Genomic DNA, 19171 nt, shown 5'->3' on the forward strand with positions numbered 1-19171 from the left:
TGAGGAAGTACTCCTCAGGTTACTAAGGGGAAGTTAGTATTATTACTCCAGCAACAACACAGCAAGGGAGAAACGAGCACCTGATTTTGTAGAAGCCAGATAAGCCTCAGAGAGTTAAGGTCTTGCTCAAAGTCACATAGCCCATCCCCAAGGGGCAGGTGGTTGGGTTCATATCCCTCCCAACTCTCCACAAGCCTTCCTAGAACCGTGGGAATCACGACATTTTACAACACAAGTGAAAATGTGAACATTTATTAGACTTTCAATGACTAAAAGAACTGATAACTTTTTTTCAGCTGTGAAAAGTTTTGTGAATATGTATTAAAGAGCCCTTATCTTGAAGAGGTGCCTTCTGAAATATTTACAGAATAATCTGACGCCTGAGATTTGCATCTCAGGAGGGGGCAGGATGGGTTGTGGGTAATTGGTCACTAGACTGTTGCGTTAAGTTCGAAATTCTTCCTAATTCAAAAGCGTAAAAAAGCACCGGGCAAGGTCTGACTTCCACTCCTTTTTCCAGTATAATACCAGATTTCTTCCCCTGGGCCAATGTGAGGGATATTCATGTCCGTCCGAATCCCAGTCGTCCTGCTCTCCAGCTCTCCACAAAAACAGCCACAGGCTAAGCGAGGGAAATGATTTAATGAGGGGTCCAGGCGGCAGCGTCGCCCTTCTCAATGGCTCAATGATTTTCGGCCCTTGTGCATGCGACGAAGAATGACTTGGACCCCGGTTGGCGTTCTCAAGCGCCGGACCCAACCATGCTTGTGCTTGCGTTTGATGTTACTCGGCTGATACTCGTTCCCGCGCGCCTTGCCCCGGGTCTGCTGCATGGCGGGGAGTCCCCATGTATCCGGGAACCCCAGCCAGGCCTGGGGCTGGAGCCACCTGCCCGGTCAGAGAAAAAGCGAGAAAGGTCAGAAAAGATTGCTGTGTGACTGCTGCGTGGCGCTCAACCTCGAGTTCGCAAGGCATTGGAAGGAAGGTCATGTCGTTGGTAAATAGCTGGGGTCAGCCCCTCGACTCCGCTCTTACTCCCAGATTTGGGAAGGGGACCCACTGAGGACTCACCTGCCACCTACTAGCGCCGCTGACCTACTGACGGGGTCCAAGAGGCGACCCACGGATCTAGCCAAGAAAGCCATGTCCAGCCGCCGGCACTCCGTCCAGTGGCAGCTATTCCGAAACCCGTAGGTTCCGCAGCTGCGAACGAGGACTTCTGGGAGTTGTAGTTTTTCCTACAGCGGAGCCTTCCTTGCCGCGGGGGCCTCCCGGAATTGTAGTTCTACGTCTGCGCGCCCACACCTTAGGCGTGAGCGTCCTTGCACACAGGCGCATGTAATTTTTCAGATGGACCAGCAGGTGGCAGGAGAACGGCGCCTCCTCAGCAGACGCTTGCGTACAGAGCATTAAGTCCCCGGGTCTGCTAGGAGTTGTAGTTTCTTTTCCTGCAGACCCGAGGAGGGTACACTTGGGTGACGGTGGCGCAGCTGGTGGCAGCCTCAGGAGACGGCTGGTTGAATTTCCCACCCCCAGCGGGAGCCAGGCAGATGGCACACAGCTGGCTGGCAGCTTTCCTTTAGCCCCAGCCAAGTCTCTGCCTCTTGGCTGTGAGCCCAGGCGGTCTGAGTTCAAGTTGGCCGTATGTCCTTGGGTGGTTATTCAGTTTCTCAATCTGTAAAACCCAAGGGTTGCAAGCTTGCCCTTGGTCGTACCCCCATTCAGACCTTAGGAGAAAATTTCTAGTATTCATATATGAACCCTTTCCCTTCTCACATACCATCTCTGGCTCCCCATAGTCCCCGGGAAAATATCCAGCTCCACTGCCAGGCATTTGAAGCCCACTCTCCTCTCGACAGACATACACACACATCCTAAATTTCAGCTATACCCTCCTCTGGCTGGTGCTCTCCTATTCATCTTTTAAAAATCCTCCTCAGATACTCCCCTTTCTCCAGACTTGCCCCTCCCTCTGGCTCAACACTGCCCCCCCAACCCCAGTTCTCCCCAGACTCTCCCTGAAGCTGAGGGGGTCCTCAAGAGCCAGACTTGCAGGCACCCCAGCATCCTCCCCGCTTGGAGAGGGGGAGGGGAATTTTTTTTTCTGGATGAATAAACTGTAGTCTCCCAGGAGCACCCTGAGTGGGCAAGAGTGGGTGGCTGGACCTAATCCAACTCTGGCAGCAAATTCCAGGGAATAGGACTGGGCAAGGGATGCTTAACCCCTTGTCCTCTGAAGCCCATCCTACCTGAACCACCATTTTGCAAACCTCTGCAATACTACACCAGTACAATAATAACACCAGTAATGTATGAAGCACTTTCCCTGCTGAGTGTTTTACCTGCATAGCAAATTTATGAGGGGATTAATTTCATAGAGAAATAAGTGGAGTCTCAGGAAAGGGGTTTGCCCAAGGTCACATATCAGCAAAAGGCAGAGGCTGGACCATGGCCTCTCTGACTCCAGCTGGGACCACAGCTCCCAGTTAAATTGGCCACCAGTTGGCCTATCTGTGAAATTCCAATTCCCTATTTACCCAAAGCTCCAAGACATCTGTTTAATGATTTAACGAATAACAATTTGCAGGAGTTGGAATCACAAAGCCGTGGTTCCAAGTCCCATCTCTGCCCCTCATCTTGCCTTGTAAACTTGTGCCCTTTATGCACCTCGGTTTCCCCGACTGAAATTGCAAGGATCTGGAACATTGTATATTGGAAAGGTTATAGCACAGGGAGAGGGGTATGGGGGCTCCGTTTGAAGGGCAGCTTGAAGGCAGAAGCCGGCCAAGGAGATCCTATTTGCAGTGCAGGGGGCTTCGACTGCCGCCTGTCAGGATCTCAGATTGAGACCCCTTCTCGGTTCTGGACCAGGCCTAATCCCTCCCTCCACCTCCAAAAGCCCTGGTGGGAGGCGGGGCCGTTACCCCAATTGCCCGCCCTCACTCCGGAGCTTCCGCCTCTGATTGGTAGTCTAACTAGGCCAGGTCTTTCCGCAGCTGCGACTGGCCGAGGCGCCAGTCAGTCGGCGCACGGTACCGCCCCTTCAAGGGAGACACTTAAAGGGCCGGCTGTTCAGCAGCAGCGGGATGTCCCCGCGCTGACCGCCCCGGGCCCGTGCCCGCCCGTGTAGATGCGCCTGGGCCAACCCCGCGCAACCATGTAAACGGCGCCCGCAAGCGGACGCTGGCTTCTCCGCCCGCGACACCTCTGCCCTGCCCCGGGCCCCGGGGCCCTCGATGAGGTGAGCAAGGAGCGGGCCCCGGGAAGGGGACATCGAGGCCCCTGGGTCTTTCACCATGGAGGGGGGCGTCCACAAAACCTGCCCTCGGGCTTTTAGGAAGCCGCGGAGACCCGGTGGCTTCGACTCCGCCACAGTGCTGACGGGCACCGGGGAGGCGGGGGCCCGGCTCTGTGAAGGGGGCTGGAGTGGCGCATTTGCGCCCCCCTCCGCAATCCCGCGTTGGAACCCTGCCGGAGGTAGGGGGTGCGGCCTGGTCCCCCCTCATCAGCAAGTATGGGCCGGGCGTTCAGCTTTCATTATCCTCGCGGAGCGCAGGATGGGGATGGGGAGGGGTTCGTCCCATCTCCAGGGCCTAAACAATGGGGGTGCGCTTCGCGGGTATCCCCCTCGAGTTATGTAACAGCCTGCAGTTGCCATGGACACGGGTGGGGGGGGTGGCCTGAGGAGCAGGATGGTGGCCTGGAGGCCCCCGCCAGGGCTTTACCTTCTTCATCCTCATTTCCACCACCGGGGGCTGTGTGTCAGATTCCCCAGAAGCCAGGGTATTGACCAGTGGGGACAGAGCAGCAGCAGAGTGTCTGGGCCTCAACTTGTCTGTCTGTGAAACAGACCCATTGCACTGTGGTCTTGGGGAGTTGGGCCTTCTGGAGCTCAGGGCCACACCTTTCAGAAGCCATGTTTAGAGGCCTGGGATGGGGGCTTATTGGGGTATGCACCTTTTTAGATGCCTTTGGAGCTCTCAGGATATGCTGTTTTAGTGAAATTCAGTCAATGAAAGAGTGCATGAATGAATGAATGGACGAATGAATGAAAGGATTTAAGAAGGCATACCTGGTATATACCTGAGCTGAAGTGTCCCCAGGAATGGGCCACATTTGCCACAGTGCCCTTTCCTCCAGGGAAGCCCCCCCCACCCCCACTCCACCACCTTCCCTATGGATGCCTCTTGGTGTTAGCCCTAGCTACAGCCTTCTCTCTAGGACAGACCAGGCTGGCCCAGGAGGGTGGCCCACCACTGTCTCAGTGCTTGACAGAGGCCTCCCAGTGAAACTCACCTGACCCAGGTGTGGGGAGTGGGTGCTATGGGAGTGGAAGTCCCCCTGTTTAGACGGCTTCTGACCTGGCTGTCACCCCCCAACTCACAGGACACACCATGCTGACCGGGGTGACCGATGGGATCTTCTGCTGCCTGCTAGGCGCGCCACCCAATGCAGTGGGGCCATTGGAGAGCGTGGAGTCCAGCGATGGCTACACCTTTGTGGAAGTCAAACCTGGCCGAGTGCTGCGGGTGAAGCATGCTGGACCCGCTCCAGCCCCCACCCCATCTCCACCACTGTCGGACACTGCCCAGGGGGACCAAACCGGCTTGGTCCGCTGCCAGCGCAGAATCACTGTGTACCGCAATGGGCGGTTACTGGTGGAGAATCTGGGCCGGGCACCACGAGCTGACCTCCTGCACGGGCAGAATGGCTCCGGGGAGCCACCAGCCGCCCTAGAGGTAGAGCTGGCGGACCCAGCCGGTAGCGATGGCCGCTCGGGCACAGGCAGTGCTGGGAGTGGCAGTGGTGGGCGACGGAGGCGAGCCCGACGCCCAAAGCGGACCATCCACATTGACTGTGAGAAGCGCATCACCAGCTGCAAGGGCGCCCAGGCCGACGTGGTGCTCTTTTTCATCCACGGCGTCGGTGGGTCCCTGGCTATTTGGAAGGAACAGCTGGACTTCTTTGTGCGCCTGGGCTACGAGGTAGTAGCGCCCGACCTGGCCGGTCATGGGGCCAGCTCAGCACCCCAAGTGGCCGCCGCCTACACTTTCTATGCGCTGGCAGAGGACATGCGTGCCATCTTCAAGCGCTATGCCAAGAAACGAAATGTGCTCATTGGGCATTCCTATGGGTGAGCCAATACTGGGGGCGGGGGTGAGGGTGAGGGGTGTGGGCTGGCAGGAACTGGACACCCACTCACAAAATGCTGATTTCCCGTCTTGAAAAATCCCATTAACATCTGCAACAAAACAGAGATTCCTACCACCAGTGCTATTGCTTCACATTGTTTTAAAGCAAGTGTCTCTAGCCCCACACTACTGACATTTTGGGTCAGGTAATTCTTTTCAACGAGGAGTTTTCCTGTGCAGTGTAGAATGTTTAGCAGCATTCCTGACCTCTACCCATTAAATGCCACTAACACAATGGTCTAGTTATGATAGTGACAATCAAAAAATGCCTTTAGGAGTTCCCACTGTGGCTCAGCAGTAACGAATCCCAACTAGTATCCCTGAAGATGTGGGTTCAATCCCTGGCCTCGCCCAGCGTGTTAAGGATCTGGTGTTGCTGTGAGGGGTGTAAGTCACAGATGCAGCTTGGATCCCATGTTGCTATGGCTGTGGCGTAGGCTGGTAGGAGAAGTTCGGATTTGACCCCTAGCCTGGGAACTTCCATATGCTGTGGGTGCAGCCCTAAAAAGACTCCCCCACCCCCACAAAAAAATGTCTTCAGACGTTACGAAAGTTCCTCTGGTGGGCAGAATCACCCCTGGCTGAGAACCACTGTCTTTGACTAAGTTCAAAAATTGGTTTCTCTGGAGACCCCAAGGGCTCCAAGGAAGAACTAATTAGTAGCAACGCCATGTAGTTATATAGAGCTGAAAGGGGAATCCAGGAAGAACTAATTAGAATCCCATAAATTTTGTTTACAAGAGCATAAGTTGCTGTTATTCACTCTCCCTTAAATGGATGATAAATAATACTATCTAATATTTCAACGAGAGCCTACTCCGTGGAAGGGCCTAGGTCTGGGTGCCTGATCACTGCCAAGGGGTACCATTCTGTCCTTTACCCAGGAGGAAAGGCAGGGTCTGATCAGCCAGCCAGGTTGAGAAACACTGTTTTAGCAGTTGTAGCCCATGCAATTAGACAAGAAAAAGAAATGTTAATAAGTTTTCCAAAGAAAGGAAGCCAGACTAGGAAGTAGCATAGCTCCTATTTGTTTTTTTTTTGTTTTTTGTTTTTTTTTTTTGTCTTTTTGCTATTTCTTTGGGCTGCTCTCACGGCATATGGAGGTTCCCAGGCTAGGGGTCGAATCAGAGCTGTAGCCACAAGCCTATGCCAGAGCCACAGCAACGTGGGGATCCAAACCGTGTCTGCAACCTACACCACAGCTCACGGCAACGCCGGATCGTTAACCCACTGAGCAAGGGCAGGGACCAAACCCGAAACCTCATGGTTCCTAGTCGGATTCATTAACCACTGCGCCACGATGGGAACTCCTCCTATTTGGTTTTACTAAAACATCCCCAAAATGGACGTGTATGCTAAATGATTGCTCAAATTAAATGAGCATCCATCTGTGGAAATCCCTGTGACCCCATAATGATGTTATGAGGTCAGCACAGTTACAATGTCACAAATGTGGTGATGGAAGATCAGAGAGGTTAAGTAATTTGCCAAAGGGCACACAATGAGTCACCAGCACAGTCAAGTCCACCTGACTCCTGTTTGTATTCTGTCCATCTTTTCAGCAAGGGTTGGCAAACTTTTTTTTTTTTGGTCCCAGCATGCAGTGGTTTGATGTGGAAACTCAGTTCTCAGACCAGGAATTGAACCTGAGCCATGGTGATGAAAACACTGAATCCTAACCACTAGCCAAGGGAACTCCTGGCAAACTTTTTCTTTTTTCTTTTTAAATTATGGCCACATCTGCGGCATATGGAAGTTCCTGTGCCAGGGATTGAATCCGAGCCACAGCTGCAACCTACACCACAGCTGCGGCAATGCTGGATCCTTTAACTCACTGAACCAGCTGGGGATCAAAGCTGTGCCTCCACAGTAACCCAGGCTGCTGCAGTCAGATTCTTTTTTTTTTTTTTTTTTTTTTTTTGTCTTTTGTTGTTGCTATTTCTTGGGCCGCTCCCGCGGCATATGGAGGTTCCCAGGCTAGGGGTTGAATCGGAGCTGTAGCCACCGGCCTACGCCAGAGCCACAGCAACGTGGGATCCGAGCCACGTCTGCAACCTACACCACAGCTCACGGCAAAGCCGGATCGTTAACCCACTGAGCAAGGGCAGGGATCGAACCCGCAACCTCATGGTTCCTAGTCGTATTCGTTAACCACTGCGCCACGACGGGAACTCCTGCAGTCAGATTCTTAACCCACTGCACCACAGTGGGAACCCCTGGCAAAATTTTTCTTAAAGGGCCAAATAGTAAATATTTTAGGTTTGCAGGTTATTTGGTCTCCATGGGAACTTCACAATCTACTATTGTAGCAGGAAAGCAGCCATAATTGTAAACAAATGGGCGTGGCTTTGTTCCCATAAATCTTTATGTATAAAACTTTGTTTACAAAAACAAACAGCTAGCCTACAGGCCATAGTTTGACAAATAGATCCTATTTTAGGGGGAATGAGGAGCCGTACCTGCATCCTTGCACTTTGCATTATGCAGGCAGATATGCCACACCCAGAGGCCATAGAGAGATCCTTAAAGGGAAGGGATACGCTGCAAGCCGTGACCTCTGAGAAGCCAAAGGGTTTATTTAATCAAATACCTTTCCTAACACTTGGTGATTAGTAGTCCTTACTCCTGTGGGGGTTATGATGACTTTGAGCTTTGAGAAACTGCTAAAAGTTTTGGATTTGGATCCTTTCTCTTAAAAAAAAAAAAAAATCCACCCTCAACACACACACACACACACACACACACACACACACACACACACACACACACAATCTCACAGTTTCAGGGCACTGGAGATGACCTGTCCATCCCTCACCCCCCATCTGGGTGCCCCTGGACCTCAGGGGAAGAATCTTGGCATTCAGTGACTTGCCTCTGGGTGAGGGGAGGGCATGAATCCCCTCACTGCTTGTGTCCTGCTGACCAATGCCCTTCAACCCTCCCCACCACCCACTCACGGGACAGAGTCTCCTTCTGCACGTTCCTGGCGCACGAGTACCCAGACCTGGTGCACAAAGTGATCATGATCAACGGTGGGGGCCCCACAGCACTGGAGCCCAGCTTCTGCTCCATCTTCAACATGCCCACGTGTGTCCTGCACTGCCTGTCACCCTGCCTGGCTTGGAGCTTCCTCAAGTGAGTGACCCTGGCCGGGCCCCGGCATCTCCCCAAGTCGGGTAGGAGGGAAGGCTGTTTGGTAGGGGCTGGCATGGGGGTGCCACTGGTGGCTGAGCTGGCATGAGGGCTCCAGCGGTGCCTCCTCACCCCCAGGGCCGGCTTTGCTCGCCAAGGGGCCAAAGAAAAGCAGCTGCTGAAGGAGGGTAACGCGTTCAACGTGTCTTCCTTTGTGCTTCGGGCCATGATGAGTGGCCAGTACTGGCCTGAGGGCGACGAGGTCTACCACGCCGAGCTCACTGTGCCCGTCCTGCTCGTCCATGGCATGCACGACAAATTTGTGCCGGTGGAGGAAGACCAGCGCATGGCCGAGGTAGGAGCATGGCACCCTGACCACCACACGCCCCCAGACTCCCCTTGCGTGGCCCAGGGGGACTCTGCCTTGTGCTCCAGCCCCAGAGAGATCAGAGCTTAGATCAGCACTCAGAGGCAGTGGGAGTTCCCTGGTGGCTCAGCAGGTTAAAGAACCAATATTGTCACTGCTGTGGCTGTGATTACTGCTATGGCGAGGGTTCGATCCCTCACCTGGGAACTTTTGCAAGACATGGCCATAATCCCCCCCCCCCAAAAAAAAGAGAGAGAGGGAAAAAAGACTCAAAGGTGGAATCCAGAAAGCGGGGCTGTTGTGGACAGGTGGTAAGATTATGTGCTATCCCCACTGCACATAAAAAGGCACTCTTGGGAGTTCCTATTTATTATGGCTTGGTGGGTTAAGAACCCAGTTAGTACCCATGAGGATGCAGGTTCAGACCCTGGTCTTGCTCAGTGGTTTAAGGATCCAGCATTACTGCAAGCTGCAGCATAGGTCGAAGATGCAGCTTTGAGCTGGTTGCTGTGCCTATGGTGTAGGCCTGGCAGTGGCAGCTCCAATTCAGCCCCTAGCCTGGGAACTTCCACATCTCCTATCCCAGAGAATGATGCCCCCCAAATGTCATGCCCCTGAAAAGTTAAAAACAAATAATTTTTTTTAAAACGCACTCTTGACAATTTGACTTTGTGAGGGCAAGCTGGGGATCTTCAAATCAGATTTCCCAGAAAGGGTCTCAGTATCCCTGGTGCTTAGAACAGCTCCGGGCCAGCAATTGCTTGTTTGTCTTGTCTTTTTAGGGCAGCAGGTGCAGCATATGGAAGTTCCCAGGCTAGGAGTCGAATCTGAGCTGCAGCTGCAGCTGCCAGCCTACACCACAGCCACAGCAATGTCAGATCTGAAGCACATCTGTGACCTATACTACAGCTCACAGCAATGAGGGATCCTTAACACACTGAGGATACCGGTCTGGTTTGTTACCCCTGAGCCACAGCAGGAAATTTATGGGCCAGCAGTTTTTAACCAGGGATGATTCTGCCCCCTAGGGGACACTTGGAAATATCTGCAGACTTTTTTTTTTTTCTTCTTCTTGTCTTTTGTCTTTTTAGGGCCACACCTGCAGCATATGGAGGTTCCCAGGCTAGGGGTCTAATCGGAGCTGTTGCTGCTGGCCTACGCCGGAGCCACGTCGATGCCAGATCCTTAACCCACTGAGTGAGGCCAGGGATCGAACCTGCAACCTTATAGTTCCTAGGTGGATTCATTTCCGCTGTGCCACGACAGGAACTCCTGTCTGCAGACTCTTGATTGTCGAATGGGGAAGGGAGGTGCTACTGGCATCTTGTGGGTGGAGGCATCTGACTGGGGGGGGAGCCGCCCACCACCCTGCAATAAACTGGACTGCCTCATCACAGAAAATGATCCAGCTCCAAGTGTCTATAGTGTGGAGATTGAGAAACCGTATTTTAGCATGAGAGACCCTGGGCATCTGTCTCAGCGATTTCTGAGGTGACTTTGCACCCTAGAGACATTTTGCAGTGTCTGGAGAAATTTTAAATTGTCTCACTGTGGTGGAGGAGTGGGACGTTACTACTGGCATCCAGTGGATTGAGGCCAGGGATGCTGCTCAGCGTCCTACAGTGCATGGAACAGCCCCCGTCCCAGAGAATGATGCCCCCCAAATGTCATTAGTTGATAAATCCTCTGGACATACTGTAGGCCCTTAATAAATGTGGAATAAATGAATATCGAGTTGGGCTCCAGCAGGGTGACAGGCCGTCTTCCAGCACCCCCTTTGGGTGGAAGTGGAGGAATATAGGGTAGATTGCAAGAGGGACTTCCTAATGCTGCAGACCATGCATAGGGAATCCCAGAGCAGCCACATACCCATCCGACCCCGGCTCTTCCATCCTTCCTCTGCCCACTCTGAGCCTATGTTCTCGGCAGATCCTGCTCCTGGCCTTCCTAAAGCTCATAGACGAAGGCAGCCACATGGTGATGCTGGAGTGTCCAGAGACGGTCAACACACTCCTCCACGAATTCCTGCTCTGGGAGCCGGAGCCCTCGCCCAAGGCCCTGCCTGAGCCCCTGCCCGCGCCCCTGGAGGAAAAGAAGTAGCCGCTGAGCTGGCTGGGTATCGCTTAGTGAGCCTTAGTGAGCCGAGGAGCAGGAGGAGGAGGCCAGAGCCGGCATCAGGTCTGCAGCGCAGACCGCCTGGGGTGCCATTCGCTCCAGTAGGCAGGGTCAGGTTACGGAGATGCTCCCAGGCCGGCTGGGCAGGACGTGGCATTCGTGGGAGCCAGGTGGTGGACACACTGCTCTCTGCTAGTCCTGCAGGGCCCATCGCTGTTTCCGGGCCATAGCCAGGACCCCTGCAGAGGATGACCTTGTACAGAAACCCCCTCCCCCACAACCCCAGGGCCGAAGTAGGCCCCCACCCCCGCTCTGTCTTCCGTGTCAGCCGTGCTTGATCCTGGGACCCATGAGCCCCACAGGGACCCTCCCCCAATGCCCAAGACCCCTTAACCCCCCCATTCCTTGGCGCTGGGAGCTATTGTTGCCCAAGGGGGGAGGGTTTGGGAGGGGGCTGGCGCCACCGAACCTGCACATCTCAACTTGTAACTCAATAAAAAGAAGTGACAATCTGAGTCTCCAGGCCTGTGTTGGGTGACCATAGGGCGAGGCATCCCTGAGCCTCGGTTTCCCCATATGCAGACTGAACTGACACGAGGGCCTTCCCCTCAGGGCTGGCCCACAGGGACCTGAGGACATCAGCTATCTAGGCTTACTTCCAGTTTACCCCTTCCTCCTGAAAACGCAGAGGCTGTCCTTCCCGTTGTGTCTCAGTGGAAATGAACCTGATTAGCATCCATGAGGACGCAGTTTCAATCCCTGGCCTCACTCAGTAGGTTAGGGATCTGGCGTTGCCATGACCTGTGGTGTAGGTCACAGACGCCGCTCAGATCTGGCATGGCTGTGGTTGTGGTGTGGGCCAGCAGATGCAGCTCTGATTCGACCCCTAGCCTGGGAACCTCCATATGTGGTGGGAGCGGCCCAAGAAATGGCAAAAAGACAAAAAGAAAAAAAAGATTTTTTTTTTTTTTGAATCTTCCTTTTCAGGCCTGGCAGGACTTCCCTGCTCCATTGCCAAGCTCTTGTTCTTCTATATTTTATTCTAACATATGTATATCTAGGTTCACCTGAGGCTTGTGCACATGGTGGGAGGAGAGATTTGTCCGCTCAGTTGCTGCACCTTTGGTCCTTTCCCCACTGGTTTGTGCATCTACCGTTCTTTTTTTTTTTTTTTTTTTTTTGTCTTTTTAGGGCTGAACCCTAAAAAGGTTCCCAGCCTAGGGGTCAAATCAGAGCTATAGCTGCCAGCCTACACCACAGCCTCAGCAATGCCAGATCCGAGCCACGCCTGCGATCTACGCAGAAGCTTTTGGCAAAGCCGGATCCTTAATCTACTGTGTGAGGCCAGGGATTGAACCAAACCCTTACAGACACTATGTCAGGGTTCTTAACCCACTGAGCCACAGTGAGAACTCCCCAAATCCTCCTACCTTTAGTTTAAACCAGGGGTTCTTACAGGGGCACTGTTGTTAGTTGTCAAAGTCTGAAGACTTGCCACAACTGGGGCGGGGGCGAGGTGCTCCAGGCATCTAGTGGGTGGAGCCCAGGAATGTCATCCAGCACCCTACAATGCACAGGATGGTTCCCACTGCAGGGAGTATCTTGGCCTTAAAAGTCAGTAGGGCCGAGATTGGAAAACTCTGTGTTAGACAAATCCACTTTCTTCTGGGCCTTTTTTTGGTGTGTGTGTGGAGGGGTGTCTCTGTATTCCTTCTGTTTGTGTATTCCTGGGAGATGGCATGCTGTCTTTTGGGGTTTTTTGGTTTTGGTTTTTGCTTTTTACGGCTGCACCTGTTGCATATGAAGGTTCCCAGGCTAGGGGTCAAATAGGAGTTACAGCTGCTGGCCTACGCCACAGCCACAGCCAGGCAGGATCCGAGCCACAACTGCGACCTACACCACAGCTCACGGCAGCGCCAGATCCCTAACCCACTGAGTGAGGCCAGGGATCAAACCCTCAACCTCATGGTTCCTAGTCAGATTCTTTTCTGCTCCTCCATGAAGGGAACACCAGCATGCTGTTTTAATTGCTATTGATTTATGGAGCAACTACCCAGTGTCTAGAAGAATTACGTCTTACACATGAGGAAAGGGAAGCTCTGAGAGAGGCTTCTTCAGTTTAGTTAAAATGGTAGCACCCGGAGTTCCCGTCGTGGCTCAGTGGTTAACGAATCCGACTAGGAACCATGAGGTTGCGGGTTCGATCCCTGCCCTTGCTCAGTGGGTTAAGGATCCGGTGTTGCCGTGATCTGTGGTGTAGGTTGCGGACGCGGCTCGGCTCCCGCGTTGCTGCGGCTCTGGTGTAGGCCGGCAGCTACAGCTCTGATTAGACCCCTAGTGCCTGGGAACTTCCATATGCTGCGAGAGCAGCCCTAGAAAGGGAAAAAAGGCCTCCCCCCCAAAAAAATGGTAGGACCCAAGTCCACTCCAGCGGCAGGGACCCCAATTACCGTAATAGCCAGAGTAGCCAGGGCTCAGCGGTGGAATCAAGGAGTCAGGTGCAGCTATGGCCCGCCCCCTACAGGACCTAATTCGCTGAGCCCTGATGACTGGCAGGTGGTGAACCCAATGAGGCAGTAGATCTCACCAAGCCCATAAACCCACGGGACGGCTCTGAAGGATTCCGCCAACATCTCACCAGATAGCCGCTTAACATTTACTGAAGCTCTCTGCATGAAGTCGGAGTTAGTGAGCCCCATTTTATAGCGAAAAAAAACCAAACCAAAACAAAACAAAAAAACTGGTTCAGAGAAGCAATGCCAGGAAGCTCCACACAGTCATCCCAAGGAGGGCTGGTGTCTCACACCACACCATGACCACCTCCCCAGCTCTGCCCACCCCTCACCATGCACAGTCGGTCCCTCGACAACATTCTGGCGCCATACCCCTAGTGACTTTCCACCTGGGCTGTAGGGCCTGAGCCAAACACTTTACCCCATGACTTGGTGTACTCTGATTCCCTCAGTGACCTCCTAAGGTGGAACCTCCTGCTTTCCCCATTGGGTACAACTGAGGACTCTAAGCCTCAGAGAAATTACTGGTCCGAGGTTCCACACAGCTGGGAAGCAGCAAAACCTGCCTTTTTTTGGTTGTTGTTGCTGTTTTTAATGCCACGCCTGAGGCATTCAGAAGTTCTTGGGCCAGGGGTCGAACTGGAGCTGCACTGCCAGCCTAAACCACAGCTGTGGAAACACCAGATCTGAGCCACATCTGTGACCTATGCCACAACTTGCAGCAACGCTGGATCCTTAACCCACTGAGTGAGGCTGGGGATCAAACCTGCATCCTCACAGACACTACGCTGTGGTCTTAACCCGCTGTGCCACAACAGGAACTCCAAGCCTGACTCTTGAGCTGGGCAGAGTCCCTTCTTGAGCTGGGTGGCTGGGGAAGCCCTCAGGCCAGCCTACATTTTGGGTCCCCTGTGTCTGGGAGATAAGCCCAGATAGAATCAAACTACCAAAGCACTGGCATGTTTCAAAGCACCAGAATGTTCCAAATGTATGTTTCTCCCCCCACATACCCTTATTCTCATCCCATGACAGGGAGGTCACTACCTCTCCAGCAGTTCCAATATGTAATAAAAGTCTTTCCTCTGTTCCGGGGGACATCTGGCCTGGTGTTCCCCCACCAGCCTTCTGGAGCAGGAGATGGGCTGCTCTCAGTACAGGGCAGCTGGAACATTCAGACACCCTGATCTCTACCAAGGCTGGATAGCCAATTCCCCAGTGCTCGGCCACGGGCCTGGATGTCCTGGGGCCGTAGCTCTCGCTCACCCTCAGCCAGGAAGACAAGGAGGGCACGGTGCAGCAGATGCACCCCCAAGCGGCGGCGCCGGGTGGGTGGCCAGTCAGCCACTACTCCGTAGTAGTGTCCTTGCTTCTGGTTGGTCAGGGTCCGGATCCCTGAGGAGATTGAGGGTGAGGTCAAAAAGGTAGCCTCCAGGAACCAGTGGCAGAAGTATATGCCAGTGAACCCAGTAGGCATTGCCCTTGAGCAGGGAGAAATCAATGGAACAAAATATGTGTACATGCCAGTACACAGTTGGTGCTCACTGAATGAATAAATAACCCTGAGAGGTTAGGGGTGAGGGAATCAGCAGATCAAGTACCCTTCATATACTCTCCCACTCCACAAACCAGGCACCTACCTAAAGCATCCACAAGACATGCTTCTCGAGTGTAAGCCTCCACGGCAACCACATGCTGGAAGCACTGCAGGGAGACAATGCCACGACCACTGGCCCAAATGTCCAAGATGCGGCGCACTTTAGGGCAGGCCTGGGAGTAAGGGTTGTGCAGGGCTGAGTCAGAGGTCTGCCCACCACTTCCTTCCTTCTCCTACGTGCCCACAAACGGACTGCCTCTCATGACCCTGGACCTTATCCTCACACCTGTTTTCCTGGCTGCCCTCGGTGGCTAAGGGCCTTCCAGAGGTGGACATCTGGCCGGGCCCGTGTTCCTTTGCCCACGTAGAAGATGGCATGAACAAAAATCCGAAGGCATTCAGCCATGGTGAGTGAGAAGGCTCGGGCTGGCAGGTCTTGAGTCTCCCTGGATGAAGCAGGTGTCTCAGAGAGGGAAAAGTGACAAGAGTTGCCCCAGAGACAGTTTCTAAAATCACAGTTCAGGGAGTTCCCATCATGGCTCAGTGGAAACGAATCTGACTAGTATCCATGAGGACACAGGTTCGATCCCTGGCCTCGCTCAGTGGGTCAAGGTTCCAGCATTGCTATGAGCTGTGGTATAGGTCACAGATGCAGCTCAGATGTGGCGTTGCTATGGCCGTGGCGCAGGCCAGCGGCTGCAACTCTGGATATGACCCCTAGCCTGGGAACCTCCATATGCTGCTGCAGGTACAGCCCTAAAAAGACAAAAATAAAATAAAGTCACAGAGCAAATTGAACCCATGTCCAGTGATGCTTGTTTTATAAAAGGCAGGGGGTGGCTCTTCCCCAAGGAAACTCAGAGCTTGAATTGGCACCAACTGGTTTTTAAAATTTTTTTTATTTTTTTTTGTATTTCTGTATTTTCTAGGGCCCCACTTGCGGCATGAGGAGGTTCCCAGGCTAGGGGTCTAATCGGAGCTGCAGCCACTGGCCCACACCAGAGCCACAGCAATGCCAGATACAATCTGCATCTGTGACCTACACCACAGCTCACGGCAACGCCGGATCCTTAACCCACTGATCGAGGCCAGGGATCGAACCCCCAACCTCATGGTTCCTAGTTGGATTCTTAACCACTGAGCCATGACGAGAACTCCAACAACTGCTTTTTTTAAATAAAGAAGCTAATGACCAGAGAGGGCCAGTTCCCTTCCTAAGGACACACAGCATATAAGAATCAATCCCAGAATTTTCCACCTCCTACTTCTGGGTCATTCTGGCTCCAGTTACCTGGGGTCCAGCAGCAGATATGTGAAGCTGGACTTCGCAACCCCCTCCCGCCACCTTTTGGTGGGATCTGGCCGCTCAAACTGCTGGGCAAGTGCGTCCTCATCTGCCTGGGCATCTGGGATACGGCCCGTCCGCAGGGCTTCAGCCAGCTCTGGGCTGTGCCCTGAAAATTCTGGGCCTGGGAGGGGAAACTGGGTCAAGAGAGACAAAGGAAAGGGTGGCTCCAAGAGACAAAGGGAGAAGTAGGTTGTACTGAGTGCCAGGGGCCTCCCAGGACTCCTGGAGGCACCTTGGACTCTGGACACTTGGAAGAGACTAACCAGGAGCAGCCTGGGCTTGTTTCAGCCGCCGGAGGTAGAATGGTCTGGTGAAGGATGTGATGGGGCCGGGGCTCTCACCAAGTGCCCGGAGCCCTCGCAGCAGCTCCAGGTCAGATATGGTGGGGTCTGGTGGGCACCGGCAAGAGGGGACAGAGTCCTTGCCTCCTGTAGAGCTTGCCTCATCCTCTGTCAGCCATAGGGCAGCCATATCATCACTTTCGAGGGACAACTGGTCATCTTTTCGGAAGTGTAAGTCGGAGAGTCCAGACATTGGTTCCAAAGGGGAATTAGGGACTGGGCTCCTGTCTGGGAAGAACTTGGGAGGGGGGGAGGCATCTGGCAAGGTCAGAGTCAGAGCCTGTAGATGGGCATTTAGTTCTTCTTCCTTGCCCTCCATGAGGGCTCGATATGCCAGCTGTGGGGTACCCAAAGATCTTGGCACCCTCTGGGAGCGTTGGACACCAGCTGAGGAGGAGGTGTTGGGGGCTGGGTCCTCAGCTTCAGAGGCCTCAACTGCGGTGATGAAGGAGGCAACTGAGCTGCAGTCCCGGTGCCCTAGGGGGGACTCCAAACTGCGATCTGTGTCAGGGTGGTCAAGGAGGCTGCTGGGTCGAGGGCCAGCCTGCAGGCTCATGTCCTTGCCACCACCTCTGCCCAGTGCTGTGGAGTCCAGTGTCACATTGGGAGGTCCAAAGGTGCTGGCATCCAGTCCCTTTCCCCAAGGTCCTGGGCCTAGAGCAGGGGATAAGGGTGTGTGTCAGAGGAGCTGCTCGATGGTTCAGTGGGTTAAGGATCCAGCATGGTCACCGCTGGGGCTCTAGTTACAGCGGTGGTGCTGCTGTTCAATCCCTGGCCCCAGAAATTTCTTATGCTGCATGAGCAGCCAAAAAAAAAAAAAAGAGAGAGAGAGAGAAAGAGGAGAGGAGGAGGAAGTGAGAGACAAAGGTGGAAGTTAGATCAGACAGAAAGAGGCCACTACAACTGAAAGGAAGAGAGAGGAGCCAGAGGCTGAGACCAGAGACCCCGGATGTGAAACAGAAACGGTTGGGAGAATGGACATGCGGACACACAGACACACAAAGCTAGATGAGAGGCTAAGCACCCCCAGCCACGCAGGTCCCACTCACCTCCAGGCTCAGGTTCTGGCCCCTGGGTGTCTGCCTGTGTCCTGGTCGGGGTCCTGATCTTGGTCTCCAGCTCCCGCAGGAGGCGCACACAGTTCTGATGCCCCTGCTGCTTGGCCAGGTCCACAGGCTGGAGTCCGTCCTGCAGCGGCACGGTCAGCAGGAGGCGCCCAAGGTTCTCTTCCCTCCCTTCCTCCCTCGCTCACTTGGGATAAGCCCTGCTACAACCAGCGCAGGGGCCCTCACCAGGTCCCGCAGTGTGGGGTCCGCTCCCTGGCTCAGCAGCAGCTCCAGACCACGGCGACAGCCCCAGGCAGCGGCCACGTGCAGCGGCGTTAGCGCCTCGGCTGATCTGGGGCAAGAGTGGAAGAAGGGGTCAGTGGAGGCGGGAACTCGATCTCCCCTCCCAGGTCCCAGAGCCTTGGCTCTCAGCCCCCCATCTCCTAGACACTATCCTAGGAACCTTGATCCTGGATCCTCGGGCGGGGACCCAAACCTCTGATCTCTGCCTCTAGTGTTTCTACCACCAGATTGGAACCTTTGATCCCCACTTTGGCCCCGGCGCAACCTCCTAGCCCACCCTGGGTGTGGTATCCCGGCCTCTGCCCTTGGACTCTCAAGATCCCTCCCAGGTCTCCCAAGCTCCGCCTCGGGCATCAAGTCCCCATTCTTGGACTGAGGGACATTCTCTCCAGAACTCTCAGATCTCGCCCTAGGACTCAGAGACCCCTCCCCTTCGCGGAAGATCCGCCCCGAGCCCAGGCTCTGCCTCACCGAGCATTGGGGTCCCCGCCTCGGCGTAGCAGGGCCTCGAGGCAACACAGACCCCGCGGGTGCTGTGCTCTGGCCGCCAGGTGCATGGCGGCCGCGCCATCCTCGAGGACCAGGTTGGGGTCCGCACCGCGGCGCAGCAGCTCCTCCACGGTCCTACAGAGGGAGGGTCAGAGTGGACAGCGACACGCGCCCCCCACCCCCGGCCCGCCCACCCTGGGCCCCGCCCTCACCGCAACTCCTCCTCCCGCAGCGCCTCGCGAAGCCGCAGCGCCAGGCCAGTCGCGGCGCCCATGCCCGGGCGGTCTCCCAGGCCGACAGCCCGGCCTGTGGAGTTCCAATTTCGCGCGGCGCCCTTGTGCGCACGCGCCGCTCCGCCCCTCGGCTCGGTTGCCAGCGCCCCGGCGCAGTGCAGGGTCCCCAGACGGGCTGAGCGGCGCCACATTGTCCACATCGAGTTCGGGGGCTTTAGTGCTTACCCGAGCTCGCGACACCGAGTGATGCCCAGGCAGGTCTTGGGGCCGCTGATAAGGACCTGGGAGGGTGGAGGTCGCCGTGTGTGACATTATCTCTCAAAACGATGTAAACATGTACGCGCCCTGTTGGAGAGGGTGGAGCTACGATCTCTGGGACCCGTGTTGCCCACAGGACGTTATGTCTTCCGGAACCGTCTACCTAGGTGGCCTCCGCTAGCGCACAGTGCCTCCATATTGAGAGTATGTAAGGCTTTAATTAATAGCTCCTGCCTGCAG

The 19171-nt window shown here is 54.5% G+C and overlaps 3 protein-coding genes across 6 annotated transcripts; 1 reads left to right on the forward strand and 2 right to left on the reverse strand.

Annotated features, from left to right (window-relative positions):
- Positions 1-236: 236 nt before the first annotated feature.
- MRPL34 (mitochondrial ribosomal protein L34) lies at positions 237-1180 on the reverse strand. Its single transcript, XM_021083568.2, has 2 exons — positions 1072-1180; positions 237-888 (listed from the first exon to the last, which is right to left on the reverse strand). The coding sequence occupies exons 1-2, from the start codon at positions 1143-1145 to the stop codon at positions 675-677; spliced, it is 288 nt and encodes a 95-aa protein (XP_020939227.1). The 5' UTR covers positions 1146-1180; the 3' UTR covers positions 237-674.
- A 1904-nt stretch (positions 1181-3084) lies between these two features.
- Positions 3085-11321, forward strand: ABHD8 (abhydrolase domain containing 8). 2 transcript variants are annotated; one of them, XM_021083570.2, is made up of 5 exons: positions 3085-3241; positions 4387-5134; positions 8157-8327; positions 8463-8679; positions 10621-11321. In XM_021083570.2, the coding sequence occupies exons 2-5, from the start codon at positions 4395-4397 to the stop codon at positions 10789-10791; spliced, it is 1299 nt and encodes a 432-aa protein (XP_020939229.1). In that variant the 5' UTR covers positions 3085-3241; positions 4387-4394; the 3' UTR covers positions 10792-11321. The 2 variants fall into 2 exon arrangements, 1 of the variants encoding a protein (XP_020939229.1); XR_014837426.1 differs by lacking the exon at positions 10621-11321 and having other exon boundaries at positions 4387-7061; positions 7161-8327.
- A 2119-nt stretch (positions 11322-13440) lies between these two features.
- On the reverse strand, positions 13441-18921 carry ANKLE1 (ankyrin repeat and LEM domain containing 1). 3 transcript variants are annotated; one of them, XM_021083569.2, is made up of 9 exons: positions 18653-18921; positions 18423-18575; positions 17895-18000; positions 17652-17790; positions 16525-17256; positions 16205-16382; positions 15200-15359; positions 14957-15086; positions 13441-14711 (listed from the first exon to the last, which is right to left on the reverse strand). In XM_021083569.2, the coding sequence occupies exons 1-9, from the start codon at positions 18871-18873 to the stop codon at positions 14491-14493; spliced, it is 2040 nt and encodes a 679-aa protein (XP_020939228.2). In that variant the 5' UTR covers positions 18874-18921; the 3' UTR covers positions 13441-14490. The 3 variants fall into 3 exon arrangements, with proteins under 3 accessions (XP_020939228.2, XP_084868571.1, XP_084868572.1); XM_085012445.1 differs by having other exon boundaries at positions 15200-15376; XM_085012446.1 differs by lacking the exon at positions 16205-16382.
- Between the last annotated feature and the right edge of the window lie 250 nt (positions 18922-19171).

The sequence above is a fragment of the Sus scrofa genome, chromosome 2 (assembly GCF_054392235.1).
Source record: "Sus scrofa isolate SSC_HxYL_T2T_F1_AM1 chromosome 2, Sscrofa_HxYL_maternal_Yorkshire_Landrace_v2.0, whole genome shotgun sequence".
Classification (NCBI taxonomy): domain Eukaryota; kingdom Metazoa; phylum Chordata; class Mammalia; order Artiodactyla; family Suidae; genus Sus; species Sus scrofa.

What these genes read in the sequence shown, in the direction of transcription:
- MRPL34 (XM_021083568.2), bottom strand. Translation starts at nt 1,145, where the DNA reads ATGGCTTTCTTGGCTAGATCCGTGGGTCGCCTCTTGGACCCCGTCAGT. An exon ending in GCGGCGCTAGTAGGTGGCAG is followed by an intron (nt 889 to 1,071) that starts GTGAGTCCTCAG and finishes CTGACCGGGCAG; the next exon opens with GTGGCTCCAGCCCCAGGCCT.
- ABHD8 (XM_021083570.2), top strand. Translation starts at nt 4,395, where the DNA reads ATGCTGACCGGGGTGACCGATGGGATCTTCTGCTGCCTGCTAGGCGCG. An exon ending in CTCATTGGGCATTCCTATGG is followed by an intron (nt 5,135 to 8,156) that starts GTGAGCCAATAC and finishes CTCACGGGACAG; the next exon opens with AGTCTCCTTCTGCACGTTCC. An exon ending in AAGACCAGCGCATGGCCGAG is followed by an intron (nt 8,680 to 10,620) that starts GTAGGAGCATGG and finishes TGTTCTCGGCAG; the next exon opens with ATCCTGCTCCTGGCCTTCCT.
- ANKLE1 (XM_021083569.2), bottom strand. Translation starts at nt 18,873, where the DNA reads ATGTGGACAATGTGGCGCCGCTCAGCCCGTCTGGGGACCCTGCACTGC. An exon ending in CTGCGGGAGGAGGAGTTGCG is followed by an intron (nt 18,576 to 18,652) that starts GTGAGGGCGGGG and finishes CTCCCTCTGTAG; the next exon opens with GACCGTGGAGGAGCTGCTGC. An exon ending in ACCCCACACTGCGGGACCTG is followed by an intron (nt 17,791 to 17,894) that starts GTGAGGGCCCCT and finishes GTGCCGCTGCAG; the next exon opens with GACGGACTCCAGCCTGTGGA.